Here is a 16,689-nt window from a genome sequence, read left to right on the forward strand (position 1 = left end):
AGGACGCCACTAATGTTGTTATAACTTGTGTCCAATCCCTTTTGCTACTTTTGCAAATAAAATATGTTTAAACTAAACTATCGATAAAGTGTGGAATGGAGGCCTTTTTAATTTCATGCTCTGTTCATGATAACTGTACGTCAGTGTTAAAATATTACATATGGTGACAATGGTATTATTTTCAAGCCAAGTTATAAAAAAACCTCATTAATGTTAGAAACATTATTAAGCCGGTGGCGTGGTTTTGCAGGATTTATCTTTTTGCTTCAATAATGACAAATAAGTTGGCAGGTCTGTGTAACAAGACATTACTCAAAATACGTTGTGTCATCATATAAAAAAAATATGATAAATACCTTAGTTTAGAAATCAGATCAACTACATTGCGCTTTTAGTTGTACCGAAAACACTTTAAGAACAACAGATTTACATCACTGTGTGCAATTTTTACTAGTGTATTTGAAGATTTCAAAATAAGACGCAGGTGTCATTTATTTCCTTGAATATATATAGTTGGAAGGAAGAAAAAAATCGCCAACAATTTTATTAAATAGTGTGAAAAATTTTTGTTGTTGAAGTGATTTGTTAATACCGAAATTTAGGCTTAATTTAGAAATTCTTAATTTCTAAAATCAGTGCTTTTAACTTTGAAAATTAATATCCATATGAATATCAATATTGTTTTTTGACATATCAATAACTGTAACCTGTCTTTTGTTATATACATGTATTGAGAAAAGTGCGTTTAAGTCGAACACAATCCAGCAGGTTTAAGAAACCAATAGTACATTGACCCCAGGCTGTATACATGTTCCGGTTCTGCGCGTTTATATCTATAATTATTTATCCAAAAAATCAAACTCTGTAAAATCTTATCGACTGTAAAACAACTTTTCATAACAAATAAATGTAAACCGTTTCTTACCACTTTGATCTCGTATATATAAAAATTTGTGTGGGAATATCACAATACCGAACTAATTATTATATCCTTATAATAGTGAAAAATACGTGGGAAAGATTTGATATTCAGAGAATATAGCGAACGTCGTATGACATTTGCGCCGATTTATAAATTTTCAATCTTTCATTTGCACCGATTTGGTTGTTTCATTTGCGCCGATTCAATCATTTCAAGTTCCATTTGCTCCTTTTTGCATTTTCGTGCTGTGCTTTTTTCATGGCGTAAAGAGTTTTTTATTGTCCTTTTATATTTCAAAGGCTGTAACTAGATTTTATATCATTTAATATTTAATTGCTATACTCAGTTATTTTAGTGGATGTAAACAGAGTGCTTTTAACCTTAAAATTGACTTGTTTTGCTCGAAATCCTGCTTCCACCTCCCCATTGTGGGCAGGGGCAACAGGTATATGCATGTTTTAATTGATGATTCATAACATGTATAACTGGCTAGCGGAAGAGGTTTATAATAATAAATAAAAATAGTTTTCATCTGTAATTTACCTGTAAAACAATCGGCGCAAATGAACGAAATAATCAGCGCAAGTGAAAGAAAAAATCGGCGCAGGTGAAATGCAGATCGGCGCAAATGCAAAACGCCGAGCGAAAGTGCTAAGATTTTGGAACAACAAGACCATACTGGTTGATTGTGTGTCATTTCTTAACAACTAACTCTAAACGTATATTCATATATTAATTAAAAAAAAAAAAAAAAAAAAATAGGACTTAATATATTTTGCACTTATGTGGCTCAAAATTGTTTAGGTGAGATTCAATCAGGACTATTTTTTGCAAAATAATAATGAAGATTTAGAGAACTTCTTCAAATTTGCACAAAGTATAGGGAAAATTCAAATGCTTAAACCAAGAAATATAAAGAAATAAGACACACGTAATACTGGTGTAGCTACTCCCTTACCAGGTTTACCATTCTATACCATAACTAGGTGTCTGGATGCACTGTGTTTACTGAATAAAGAGAAGAATGTGCAGAAAATAAAGAAAAGAGAAGACTGCTAAAGTATTAAGAATAGAAAAAAAAAAAATGCCCCCTCCCCCCCCCCAAAAAAAAGAAAAAAAAAGAGAGAGAATTTGAATAAATAATACATGATACAGCAATGTGAACCCCTATCCACAACCTTACACCTTACAATTATTATAAACAAAAGTATAGTACAATGTAGTTACTGACCATGAAACTAAATAAATGGTGACACTAGTAAACAATGTATATATTGTATAAAACACAATTTTATTTACGCATACAGAAACTGATTTAAAAGTAGATTTTGACTTGCACAATTTGTAACATCGTTACATGTATAAATCATTTCAACTTCGTGTCGTCTTAATGTTTATCTTTTAGTATATAAGTTATTGAGCCTGCTAGGGATCACGAGTGAATCACTCGTGGTCCACGGGGTTCTCCATCGAGACTATTATAACCTTGGGTAGTAACAAACGTATCGGATCTATCAACATTGTATTATAAGTATATTGCTATTTATATTAAATTAAATCCTCCTCTAACGGAGCAAATCAAAGAACTGAAGTACTGAACATCGGATGACTGCAAGTTCTCGTGGATGGTCACAAGCACTTGTCTCAGAAAAAAAATCACATCTCTATACCTGAACTTGAGTGAGGTTAATGTACAGATATAAATTTTTTTTTCTTAGACAAGTTCGTGCGTGGATGATAAATAAATGACAGGGAATTCAACCTCACCGTAATAAATATGACATTGAAGCAAGGATTTGCAAATCCTTGATTGAAGTGATACAAATCAGTATACTCTGCATGGTTTGTTGTTATATGTTATATTAATATTTGTATACTATAGTTACATGTATATATAATTTTCATCCATTTGTGTATCATTCTATTCTACTATATTAATAATAGTGCAGTGCAAGTGCACGGTGGACACTCTTCTGTAATAATTCGATTTTTCTAATAGATTGGATTTGAGAAGGCATTCATGTTTTCCCGCCAAACTTTCAATCTCCCATGCAGAGTTATCGGTCCTTAAGAGAGAGCGAGGACCGTTAACTCTGCATGGGAGATTGCAAACGTTCTTGTGATATTCTTCCACATGCGTTAACACACATTTTCTGTACGTGTGCATAGATATTAAAGATTTTTTACTTATATCTGGGAACAGTATATCTAATAACGGAAAATTAAAACTATAAGAAGAAGGCCACATTTAATACAGTTTTGAGTTAATACAATATAAGGTAAATTTTCTTACATTACCATGATTACCATCCATCTCGATATTTTCTAATGACAAAACAGGGGCGTATCCAGGATTTTAGGTAAGGGGGCGCAAACTTAAATTTTTTGCCGAGGGGAGCGAGGGAAAAATTTTTTTGAGGTAAAATTATCGGAATATTCTTTATTAAGCTGAGAACAACCTTGCTTTGCAAATTTTAGGGGGGGGGGGGGGGGGCACGCCCTCCAAGCCCCAGCCTGAATCCGCCCCTGCAAAATATAAAATATGAAAAATAAAATAAAATAGATAAAACAAGATAAAATAAAAATAAAATAAAATCGTAAAATAAAATAAAATCAAGTAAAACAAATAAATGCAATACAATAAAATCGAGTGAAATAAAATTAAATAAAATTAAATAAAATTAAAAAAAAATAACATAATTCTATCCATTATCCAACTTTTGGTTGGACGCTATCGATAATTATCTCTGAATATGCAGAAAATGCTAACCCGTTCCCATGCGTTCATGTTCTCTGTCTTTAATGTCTGTACTTCTGAGATTGTTTAATCAAGGTGTTATCTTGTATTTCCCAAGTCAATTGTATTGCTTATTTTGTATCTGTTATGTCTTTTGTACAAAAACACATAAGGGAGAACCTATCAAATTGTTATTAATATCATGAATTCGATTGCAAAATGCCAGAATTGACTATCTGATATTTTGAATTTTGAGAGAGAGAGAGAGATAAAGAGAGAGAGAGAGAGAGAGAGAGAGAGAGAGAGAGATGTCTTTCTGGATTTATGTCATTGATGTATTTCGTACTCTTCTTCCAAAATACCCTTAACCTGAGATTCAAATGTCCAAAAAATATTTAACAACAGGTTAAATCCCAAATAGACCGACATACATTGTTTGCGCTATATAAATGTAGTCTGTTAAAAGGTTGACATGTAAAAAGGACAATATTGCTTATGAACACACCACGCCCGGATCAACTTTACAAAACTTTGAATTTTTGAAATACTAAGGCTTTTCTACCTCAGGAATAGACAACCTTAGCTGTATTTGGCAAAACTTCTAGGAATTTTTGGTCCTCAATGCTCTTCAACTTCGTACTTTATTTGGCCTTTTTAACTTTTTTTGATTCGAGCGTCAATGATGAGCCTTTTTTGTGGACGAAACGCGCGTCTGGCGCAGATGCAAAATTTCAGTCCTGGTATCTATGATGAGTTTATTTACTAACTCCTTGCATAAACCGAGTTCAAAGATCTTTACACAGTGTATTAAAATAATTATTTGCAGATCTAAAGTAATCTACTGATAAAAAAAAAATTTTTTCAACTTTTACTTAAGGTGGTACCCAACACCTTGACTAATATTAATTTGGGTCGTTTAATTTTCTTAAAATTTTGACAAAATGTTTACTTTGACCCTTTGACAAAAATATAAAAATTTCAAAAAATTTGAACCAACCACTTTATCAGAAAAATTTCATTGGTTACATAGCAGTTTGACAAACACTAATTTTGATCATTGAGAAGCTTAATATTTCCTTAACAATACAACGTGATTAAAACGTTTAGCTGATTTTTACAGAGTTATCTCCCTGTAGTGTTAGGTACCACCTTAAGAAATGATGCAAAACGGTTCGCAATTATTATCTTAAAAGTCAACTGGTAAACAAAAGTGGCAATTTCCAACCACAAAAATACCTAACAGAGTAATTTAACTCTTCCATGATAATAAAATTTTACAGCAATGAAAGTTCATTTAATTTTGAGAATGCACCAATTATAAATTAGATGTAAAATAACCCCGGGAAAGGTAATAAATTTGCAATAAAGCAAGCGTTTTAATTTTACATTTACTTACCTAACAATGAACAACTCACCTGGTTATTATGACACCTGATTTGAAGAAAATGAATGAAATGAGAAATAACATTTAATTTGTAACGTATTTGCTCGACTGGTCTATTTCAATGCATCATTTTTAGCTTATGATAAACAGTAGTACCGAACCAATTGCCCTCCTCTGTATACCCAATACAACTTATGTGAAAACCGATAGGGCTACATTGTATACTTCCATATAGACTTCTCGTTTGTAATGTTTTACTTTTTTTTTTATGTCAGTGCCTTTTATAATAGCTTGCTATGCAGTATGGGTTTTGCTGTTAGTTGACGGCCGTACGGTAGTCTACAGTTGCTAACTTCTACGTCATTTGGTCTCTGGTGGAAAGTTTTCGCATTGACAACCATCCCACATCATCTCATTTTTATATGGTATATTTTTTGAAAGCACCACTCAAGGAATTACGTAACTATAGGATAAAAGAAAATATGTCTCATCATTCGATACAATCTCCGGCGCAGTGTCACGTAGTACCCGTCATTTCAATAGAAGCAGTGAAATATGTATATACATACCGACCGTGCGAGACCCTCCTGGGTAGTCAAGGTCGTTAAACACCCCTTAGTATGCAGTTGTATACATTCACATTGATAGTGTCAATATTTGATCGATTGTTGCTTGCTTAACTCTCATACGCAAATAGTTTCAGTGCGCAAACATTGTCAAATTAACAGTTGATGCAACATTGTGCAATAGGCAGGTTCAGTCTACAATGTTGGTAGACCTGGATCTCCAAAGGGTTAGACATGTTGGCAGCACATAGAAAATGACGGAATGTTGCATACGGATCACTCGTATAGTTGTAGGAAGGTTTATTTAACGTGTAGATAGTCTAACAATCGGTCTACACGAGACGTCAGAATTATGAATCGTCCTAATTCGACTGAGCGTGGCTGCGTATTTATACATCCCGCAAAGTGAGACGGCCACTGAGATTTACTGTCGGACTGGAAATAGTGAATGTGACCATTAACTGAAATTACTGTCGTGATATGAATAAAACTGTTTAACTTAAAGGGTTATATTTTAACGAGACAGCTACCCTGGCAAACGACACAAATAACCACACATACACTTTAAGGTCACAATAGGCCGAGCTTTTTGAAAAGTTCTGAATTTTCGCCAATATATTATTGATTCATGGATCCTGGTCTTAAAAGAGTGTAACATTTTGGAAAATTTCGTCTCTAAATTTTACGATTACATGTAACAAAATGGCATGCATGTTGGGTTCTCATGTTTTTTAGCTTGTTCTTAAAATATTTGGTAAGGAACATCTTTGGATTTTCCCTTAGCCATTTATTTAAAATTTGCCTAGAAACCAATATTTTTGTTTCTTTAAAACTTACATCTCAAATACAAATCTTGTAAAGTGTTTTGACATTCTTATTACTAGTATTTGTAAAATATTTTCAAGTTTGATATTCATTTTTTCCATTACACGTATAAGACAAATCCAGACATTTTACTTACCGAATGTATCTCAAAAACAACTACAGGAGCGGACATTTATCTATATCTATATCAAATATTTTTATTTCATGACGTTTACGGTTTAATCTTTTATGAATCAACATGAGATAATGTAGTACTGAGCTTTAAGTTTAAAAAGCAACAAATAAAAGTTTGTATACAGTGGTGAATCACTTATAAAAAGTTGTTTTTTTTTTTATTTGGGTAAATATTTAGGTTAAAATCGGGGAGAAGTGACCCTCCTTTACTAAAAGAGTAATTTCTCGTAAGAAACGTACGTCACATACCAGGCTTATATTGTGTACGCAAGACGTGTGTTTCGTCTATATATAAGATTCATTAGTGGCGCTTGAATTTAAACTGTTGGTAGGCAGAGCTATAAAGCCAAATCTCATAACTCTGTCGATGCTATCGTATGGAACGCCATGACTGTCTCCTGATGTTGATAGTTTAATATGTTCGGTGCTTTATGTATTATGTTCAGTAGTATTTATATTATGTTCAGCAGTTTTCATATTCTGTTCAGTAGTTTTGACATTATGTTCAGTAGATTTGACATTATGTTCGGTGCTTTGGTTATTATGTTCAGTAGTTTCATTATTATATGCAGTGGTATTTTAATTATGTTCGGTACTTCTGACGTTATATTGAGTGCATTTTTCATTATGTTCAGTACCTTCGACATTATGTTCAGTAGATTCAATATTATTTGCAGTACATTATGTATTACCTTCAGTGGTCCCGGTTTCTTTATATTCGGTAGATTATTCATTATGTTCAGTAAAAGCATCAGTATTACACTCGGATCAATGAACTATATGTTCAGTAGTTGTATCATTATGATGATGCAGTAAAACTTGGGGAATCAATAACGGAAATTGTCGGAAAAAAACGAACGCGGACATTTTTGACGGACGTTTTCTTCATGGACACTTTTACGGGATGGAACGAAAATGGAAGAAATGGAAGTAGTATTAAATTGGTTTGGTTTACGTTCCCACGTTGGCAATTTTCACAATCACAAGGAAAAAATTACTCCTGACTTAATTTGTATGATGTCATGATTGATTGATTGTTGTTTTCTGAACGTATAGTGGCAAATATTTCACGCATATTTATGACGGAGAGAAGAATTTTTAAACAAAAAATAAGAAGTTGCATGCGTTGTCGTTGATACACCATGACCATAGATAGACGACAAAAAGACAAACAGCAAAAAAGTGTCGTTGATACACCTTGACCATAGAGAGACGACAAAAAGACAAACAGCAAAAAAATATAAAAACATATTCTATAGCTTTTGTATTCCTAGAAGGTAACCCTTTTTGTTGGTTGGTTGTAGCATATTAATCTCATGCACCGACTTACCGACTTTTAAGAGACCACCAAAAATCTCCTTCTGGATATTCTTATTGTATTCTGCATCCTACCCCGCTAATAGGCGCTTAAATATCAGATATTTATTTGAAATAACCCAAGGTATATGAGGTTGTGGAATGAATAATGTCCATACCCACCCCCCCCCCCCCCCCCCTCCCAAAAAAAAAAAAGGTGGGCAAAAAATAAAGAATAGAGAATAAAAGGGTGCTTTAAAAAAATGTTTAAAACTTTGGAAAAAGGTAAAAAAAAAAAATGATTACAGAATTAAATGATTAACAGAATAACTAAACTTTTTCTGCATACCGAATTTATTATTGATATGGAATGAAATGTTGAACTGGTCGTAATCAGAACTGGTTAATTGATGTTACCATGCAAATTATGTACATTCGATATTTTCCTCGAAAATCACGATCCTGCACGAGTTAACAAATCTTGACGTACTATTTCGTCCACTATCGCATACAAGGATAATCTTACATTCCTCTCCTGCATTGTGTCAGAAATTATTACAACAATGATAAAACAGTTCGTGATAGAGTTCAGACAAAAATGACAGCAAAAAGCTCTGCAACAGCAGAAAAACCAGAAAACAACTAGTCATAAATTTCATACATTCAAAGAGCTACATTGAAATTTATGCTGGTATGCAAGGGTATAGAATGAAATATTGTACAAAGTGCTACATTTAACAATGAACATTAAGTATCAGTATGATTGTCATTTTAAAATCATTTATTAAGATCTTCCAAATTCAAGCTGTATACACAAAAACTAACTAGGTCTAAGTGTAAATATGATTACCATAGACTGTCTATTAGACAGGTAATGAATATCAAATTACAAAGTGCAAAACTTTAATTGTGTGCAAATTTTCACCATTTCTGTTCAGTTATGGTTCTTATTATTTTAAAGTAATGCATAAAACATGACCCCTTTTGTTTAATAAGAGACTAGAAACTACCCAAACCAATAACTTAATATCTGTTCTTGAACAGAGCGTTTAAAAACATATTTCTAGATTTAGTCTCTAGATCCACCAAAGATAACCAGAATGAAGAGGAATAGATTGACTATATCCAGATACAGGTTCAAGGCTAATCCGTGTTACCATGAATTATCATTGATATGGTCATATTTATGAATCAACTTTCTCTATTCTGTAAACCTCATCCACAACCTCATTTATCTTGGGTTATTTCAAATAAATATCTGATATTTAAGCGCCTATTAGCGGGGTAGGATGCAGAATACTATTGGAGTATCTCCAAGGAGATTTTTCATGGTCTCTTAAAAGTCGGTGCATGAGATAAATACGCTACAACCAACCAACAAAAAGGATTACCTACTAGGAATACAAAAGCTATATAATATATTTTTATATTTTATTTTTTTTGCTGTTTGTCTTTTTGTCGTCTCTCTATGGTCATGGTGTATCAACGACAACACATGCAACTTCTTATTTCTTGTTTAAAAATTCTTCTCTCCGTCATAAATATGCGTGAAATATTTGCCACTGTACGTTCAGAAAACAACAAACAATCAATCAATCATGACATTTTACAAATTAAGTCAGGAGTATTTTTTTTCCTTGTGAAAATTGCATACGTGTCAACGTAAACCAAACCAATTTAATACTGCTTCCATTTCTTCCATTTTCATTCCTGATCCCGTTAAAGTGTCCATAAAGAAAACGTCCGTCGAAAATATCCGCGTTCGTTTTTTTCTGAAAATTTCCGTTATTGATTTCCCGACTTTCACTGCATCATCATAATGAAACAACTACTGCACATATAGTTCATTGAACCGAGTATAATACTGATGCTTTTACTGAACATAATGAATAATCTACCGAATATAAAGAAACCGGGACCACTGAAGGTAATACATAATGTACTGCAAATAATATTGAATCTACTGAACATAATGTTGATGGTACTGAACATAATGAAAAATGCACTGAATATAACGTCAGAAGTACCGAACATAATTTAAATACCACTGCATATAATAATGAAACTACTGAACATAATAACCAAAGCACCGAACATAATGTCAAATCTACTGAACATAATGTGAAAACTACTGAGCATAATATGAAAACTACTGAACAAAATATAAATACTACTGAACGTAATGCATAAAGCACCGAACATATTTAACAGTCAACATCAGAAGACAGTCATGGCGTTCCATACTATCGGTCTTGCTCCTTTTGAAGTTCATGCCTTTAATTAACTACATAAGATGAACTAGTAAACCAATTTAAACTATTTTCGTCTTTAAAATTATTATAATTTATGTTGTCCTTTTCATACAGATGATGACGTTGAATTACGAAAGAGACCAATCAATGGGAATGCCACAGATGAACCTAGAGTCGTCATAGTAGAAGATACAGCAAAGTTAAAGAAAAGCGTTGGGATAATAAGCGGAATCTCTTTTATTGTTGGGAGTGTGATAGGTTAGCCACCTTTTATTTCTAAATGGCAATATCTTCCATAAAAAAATCTGAAGTTTCAAGGGGGTGGGGCATTGAAATCATAAGTTGATGACAGTTTAATATAATCAGTGACAAAAAAAAAAGAAGAAAAATGAGACAGAAAGACAAGATTAATCACTCCGGAACTCCGGAAGGGTGAGCATCATTATCCTGCCATGGTGCTCATTCCCAGTATAGGTCCGTTGGTAGGAAATGAACGCTCAATCACGACGGGTTTTTATCAATAAAGATACAGTTTCTAGTACTTGGACGATAAACCAAGCCTAACTTTCAAGATTTTATATCATGTTAAACTTTGTGTTTTTTATTTGTTTTCTGCGAATGTACTTAAAAATGTATATGCCATAATGGCTCTAGCTTCAGATAAATTCGCAGATTCAGACCAATTCAACTATGACAGCAATAGCCCAAAAACGCCACAACTATTTATTACAGCAACGTGATCTATATTATATTTTGTTCCGAATGATATTGTTTGGTTTCTGTCTTATTTACTTTTAAACCGAAATGTCATTTTATTTAAAGTTTAGGGTCCATAATTGAAAATTTGATTACATACATGTTATGCATTTATATGCGTTTGCATTGATGGTTACGTTTATATTTCTTATATAAATGCTTATTTCTTAAGAAGAAAGATTTTTTTTAAAATCTGACTGATGTTAATAACACCCCACTCCAGTTCAACTATTTACACCAAATAGAATTTTACTAAAATTTTTAAAATAAAAATTTTGCCTAAATTACAAAAAAAATATTTTTTTAGCCAAAATACAAAACGTAATAATTGTGCCAAATATAAAAAAAAAATGTAATTTTATACCGGTCTTAAACATCTTGTTACCAAAAAAAAATACAAAACATTTGTGCCAAAAATAAATAAACAAAGTAATCTTTTACCGGTCTTAATCATCCCATACATCCCTGATTAGTGTAAATATAAAAAGAAGATGTGGTATGATTGCCAATGAGACAACTCTCCACAAGAGACCAAATGACACAGAAATTAACAACTATAGGTCACCGTACGGCCTTCAACAATGAGCAAAGCCCATACCGCACGGTCAGCTATAAAAGGCTCCGAAATGACAATGTAAAACAATTCAAACGAGAAACTAAACATGTTTTATTAAATAATTTGCTATGTATAGCTACAAGAATAAATACATAAATACAAAAAGTAATTCGATAAGTGCGATTTGGGAAAAAAAGAGCAGTGCTCTATATATAAATCCGTCTCCTCTGATTACACAAAGATAACTAATAGTATTTTGGAATTGATGAACTCGTACATTGTTTTTACGTTATACACTTTCAGGTTCAGGAATATTTATATCACCAAAAGGAGTATTGCAAGAAACAGGATCTGTAGGATTAAGCCTTATAGTATGGGGATCTGCAGGAATCCTGTCTCTTTTAGGTAAATACGAGTAAGGCCGTTGGTTCAGACAATGCCTGCGTGAAATTGTTTTTTTTACTGCTTCTTCATCAAGCAAATAGTATTTGTGAGTTTAAATAGTTTTTTTACGATGTCTGAGTATGATGGTCGTCTTCCTTAGAGCTGCTACTTCTTGCAATGACGGCAAAAGTAAGCCTGATAGGAATCATTCTGTTATGCTTTTGTCTTTCATTTCATTGTTGTCTTAAAGATACTGAGTAGGAATACATGTTGCTTCATAGGCGTATATGCTACGTCCAATTATATATCAGCTGATACACTTCCTGTTTTATCAAGGAATTTACTCTTTTGATTATCATATCGGAAAAATACCTTAATTTGGAGATACACGTGTGATCATGGTTTATACTGCAACTAGTTGTGTTTATTTCCTAAATATAGTAACACAGCTATATTTTGTGCAATGTCAATTTCGTCATAGAACACATTTTCCACAATCAGTGGTTCATTAAGGGATGAAAATATGTTTGAAATTTGTGTTACAATTTAAATAGCTATCAATGTATTAATTTGAGTTGAAGAATAAAAACAATATTAGGTCAATGTCATAAAAATATAAATTATTAGGTCTTTCCACTTTTCTGTAACAAAAAAAGATATCGACAAAATTCTTTTTCTAAATTGTTCGTTACATCCTCAGGAATTTTTGGCTAATTTGGATCGAAGCGATTCGATGAAATTTTATAGGAGTTATCTACCTTTATCAAATAAATTTGTCGTTATGTTTTTGTTACTCATAAACTGTAAGCCGTATAAACCTATAGTCTTTTTATTTAAGGTCCTTGGATCCTAACTTCGAAAATGAGGTCAAGGTCAAAGGTCAAGGTCATGTTCTGAATTTTGTCTTTTGCTTGTTTTTGCATTTTCTCCGATATTTTTAATGTTATATATTAAAGAACAAGTGCAAAATGTTTGTTATATTGTGATGAAGATATGATACATTTGGTCTGAGACAATCCAGCGACATCTTATTGGAGTTATTGCCCCCGAAATGTTTTATTTTAAGGTAAATTGATTATTACTTCATATTGGTACATGATAAAGCCATAAGATCTTTTGCAAAATGTTGGGTGACATATGACCTTGAAAAATGTCAACCGGAAGTGACCTTGAGTGAACCGGAAGTAGTTATTTTTGCACTTATTTCATGTAGAAGTACATAGAAACCATATATTTTTTGAATGGTCATACATTAATCTATCATTTGAGACAGGAAGTGATATTTTATAAACCGGAAGTAGCATATTATCTCCCTTATTACAGGCATAAGTATATATAAACCACATATTTTTGGAATCAGTGTAAATAAATCTATCATATGAGACCGGAAGTGACATTTTCTAAACCGGAAGTAGCCAATTATCTCCCTTTTTACAGGCAAAAGTATATATAAACCATATATTTTTGGAATCAGTGTAAATAAATCTATCATATGAGACCGGAAGTGACATTTTCTAAACCGGAAGTAGCCAATTATCTCCCTTTTTACAGGCAAAAGTATATATAAACCATATATTTTTGGAATCAGTGTAAATAAAACTATCATATGAGACCGGAAGTGACATTGTCTAAACTGGATGTTGACAATTGTCTCCCTTATTTTAGGCAAAAGTCTATAGAAACCATATGTTTATTGAATAAGTAAGAAGAAACCTATGATTGGACGCCAATAGTAGCTTTGAGTAAATCAGAATTAGCTTCTCATCAATTATTTAGAAAATTGATGTGGAAAGACCTTCAATTGTTTTTTGAACAATTGGTTTTTAATTATATATATATTTGATCGATTCTTAACATATATAATATAAGATTGGAAAAATAAACATTTGGTATAAGTTTCAGTTGACTCAATACGTACGTCTGGAATAAAGTTTTATCGATAACGCACAAAAAAAGTACAAACAAGATTGCCCTGAATAAGTTTTTTTTTTTATAATTTGCCACTACCGAAGAAACTGTCAATCAACCAACCCTTTCCACTTGAATCTGCAAAATTCCGAACATATTAATAAACAAGGGGTCTATGCTGATCCATATTTGTTTCATCAGTCAAAAACATACATACAAAATATACAGATTTATAAAAATATTATGGTTGTTATTTATACTTTATCTTTAAATATGAATTTAGAAAAGAGAGGCGAAAGATACCAAAGGGACATTCAAACTCACAAGTCGAAAATAATAGTAAACTGACAACGCCATGGCAAACCAAAGGTGGGGTATAGCTTAATCTGTAGATATTTAGAAACTGGGAACACGCCAATGAGACATCAACACATACACACACAAACAAACACATGGACAGAGAAGACATCTAAAAATAGAATTTGAATCGCATGACTTTATTGTGTTTTGGTATCTTTTAAGGTTCGTTGTCGTATGCTGAAATCGGATGTGTGGTAAAGAAGTCAGGAGGAGAATATGCTTACATTGACGCTGCTATGGGTCGTCTGATGGCTTTCATGTTTGCTTGGACAAAAATTATCGTATTAACACCATCTAGTGTAGCTGTGATTTCAATGACGTTTGCGTCGTACTGCGTAACATTTTTCCCGTACTGTGGAGAACCTCAAGTTCCCCTGAAAGTGATTGCAGCATTAGCCATCGGTATGTTTGTTGAAAATGAATAGTAAAAAATTCAATTGAGTCTATTCAACAGTACACTATATAACAAACACACAACCAAACCAAACCAAAAATGTAAACACGAAATGACTTATCATTCATTATCAAACACCATGTGAATATTTATTTGGTCATCGGGTTACTTGTGTGTTAAAATCAGATAACTATTATTGATCTAGTCCGTTGAGAAGTTATTGAGGTAAACTTTATTTGTTTTGAGATAAAAGTATTTTGATGAACGAAGGGTACTTTTTTCATCCCCGCTCATATATCTTAGCGTTTTAAAAAGAAGCAATATAAAAAAGTGCAAATGAATTTCAAAAGTTGTGATGGAATTAAACGAGTAATTCGTTTATTATAAACATAATTATACCGTTTTTCTGTTTGATTAGTGACTTTGACTATCATAAATTGTTATGATACGAGAGCTGGAGCCAGCGTCCAAGTGTTCTTTACAGCAGCTAAGTTGTTAGCACTGGTAATCATCATCGTAGGAGGTCTTGTTAGACTTGGACAAGGTATTTGATCATTTTAAATCATAGTATAGTCTTGATGTTTCAAGTATTCGTTTTCTTTTATTTGTTACTTTTATGATAGCTAAGTTATTCTTTAATATAATCTGATCTTTTGGATTAATCAATCAACTCCCCAAACCCCTAACTTCTATTAAGAAAAAAACACAATTTATAAACTGTTAAATAGTGTTATAGACAATGGTTGCCTTTTTAAAAGGTTTTGGGAATATTTACCATTGGACTTCGTAAACTACATGTATGAATCAGTCGAACAGTTCTTTACGGTATATTTTGTGGTTCATAGTGAGAGGTGTTTTATTATAATATATTATATGTAAATTGTCGGAAAATATAAAAAAAAAAATTGTTACAGTACGACCTTTAGAAACAGGACGAAAAGCTAGACTCACCGAGCTGTTCTACTGTTTCGTATCGAGTATGCAAATACATTTTATATTTCCAACAATGTACATATACCCGGCAACTTACACCCGGCTATATATGTAAGGTTTAACTGTTAAAATCCAAATAGTTGTCTCTGATTTTTCAAAGAAATCGACATAGTTTAAACGCGGACCACGAAGAGGACCCACAAAATGAACTTGCACACAAAAAGAAATATTTACATTACCGTTAAGGAAGCGGAGTAAAAAGAGACTTTATTTGTACAAGTACAAATAAAGCAAAATTATTTGTGTACAATGGTTGGCTGATAGCAGGATATACATAGTGTGGCGTTAATTGCATAACTAATATCAAATGTGTAAAGAGAAATACACGATATAAAAATAAGGTGGTGTGGTGTGATTCAAATGAGACAACTATCCACAAAAATTCAAATGAAGTGGATGTAAGCAATTATAGGCTATCGTACAGCCTTCAACAATGCGGAAACCCCGTACCGTATAGTCCGCTATAAAAGGACAGGACATGAAAAATATGAAACAATTTAATTATGAAAATTAACGGCATAATTTATAACACAACATTTTACGAAAAATAAATATGACAGACATGAGCCAACGACAACTTTTGAACTACGACCGCCTGACTTGGGACAGAAACATACAGAATGTGGCGAGTTAAATATGTTTCAAGGCATCAATCCTCCCGTAACAAGAACAAACTGTAAAAATCATTGAAAATGGCTTAACTCATTATTTTGTTACAAGCTATATATTAGCAAGATTACATGTGACGTGTCCGCATAAAATTATATTATGCACACAGCAGTATAAAAATACAAGAACAGTCAAAATTTAAAAAAAAACATGTAGACAATTTTAACAGATTAATAAAAACTTGTGTTTGAGCTTAAACACATTAAATTGATACATTTCATTGGTTTTCATGATATGTAACCTATTTTTACCATATTCAGGCAATACAGCTACAATGAAATCTGGTTTTGATGGGACTATCGGCACTGCATCAGGTGTTGCTTTGGCATTTTATGACGCACTATGGGCGTATGATGGATGGTAAGTTTGACAATTCAAGTTGTTTAAGTTATTTCAAATTTGTTTGCGGTTTCCACTAGTGGGTTTTTTGTATCTTCTAGCGTAATTTTGTTGTCTTCTGGTGTTCAGGCTGTTTTTTGTTGTGTTTTTTGCGTTTCAATATTTATATATTGG

At 32.5% G+C, this 16,689-nt stretch overlaps 1 protein-coding gene across 1 annotated transcript in view; it reads left to right on the forward strand.

Annotated features, from left to right (window-relative positions):
• The window catches only part of LOC127702911 (b(0,+)-type amino acid transporter 1-like), a 30,041-nt gene that overhangs the window by 927 nt on the left and 12,425 nt on the right, over positions 1 to 16,689 (forward strand). Inside the window, exons 2-6 of the mRNA XM_052207217.1 lie at positions 10,271 to 10,414; positions 11,772 to 11,873; positions 14,283 to 14,522; positions 14,933 to 15,058; positions 16,437 to 16,536. Coding sequence (XP_052063177.1) covers positions 10,271 to 10,414; positions 11,772 to 11,873; positions 14,283 to 14,522; positions 14,933 to 15,058; positions 16,437 to 16,536 — 712 coding nt within the window. The remainder of the gene's footprint in view (positions 1 to 10,270; positions 10,415 to 11,771; positions 11,874 to 14,282; positions 14,523 to 14,932; positions 15,059 to 16,436; positions 16,537 to 16,689) is intronic.

This window comes from Mytilus californianus, unplaced genomic scaffold, assembly GCF_021869535.1.
Source record: "Mytilus californianus isolate M0D057914Y unplaced genomic scaffold, xbMytCali1.0.p SCAF_5, whole genome shotgun sequence".
Classification (NCBI taxonomy): Eukaryota; Metazoa; Mollusca; class Bivalvia; order Mytilida; family Mytilidae; genus Mytilus; species Mytilus californianus.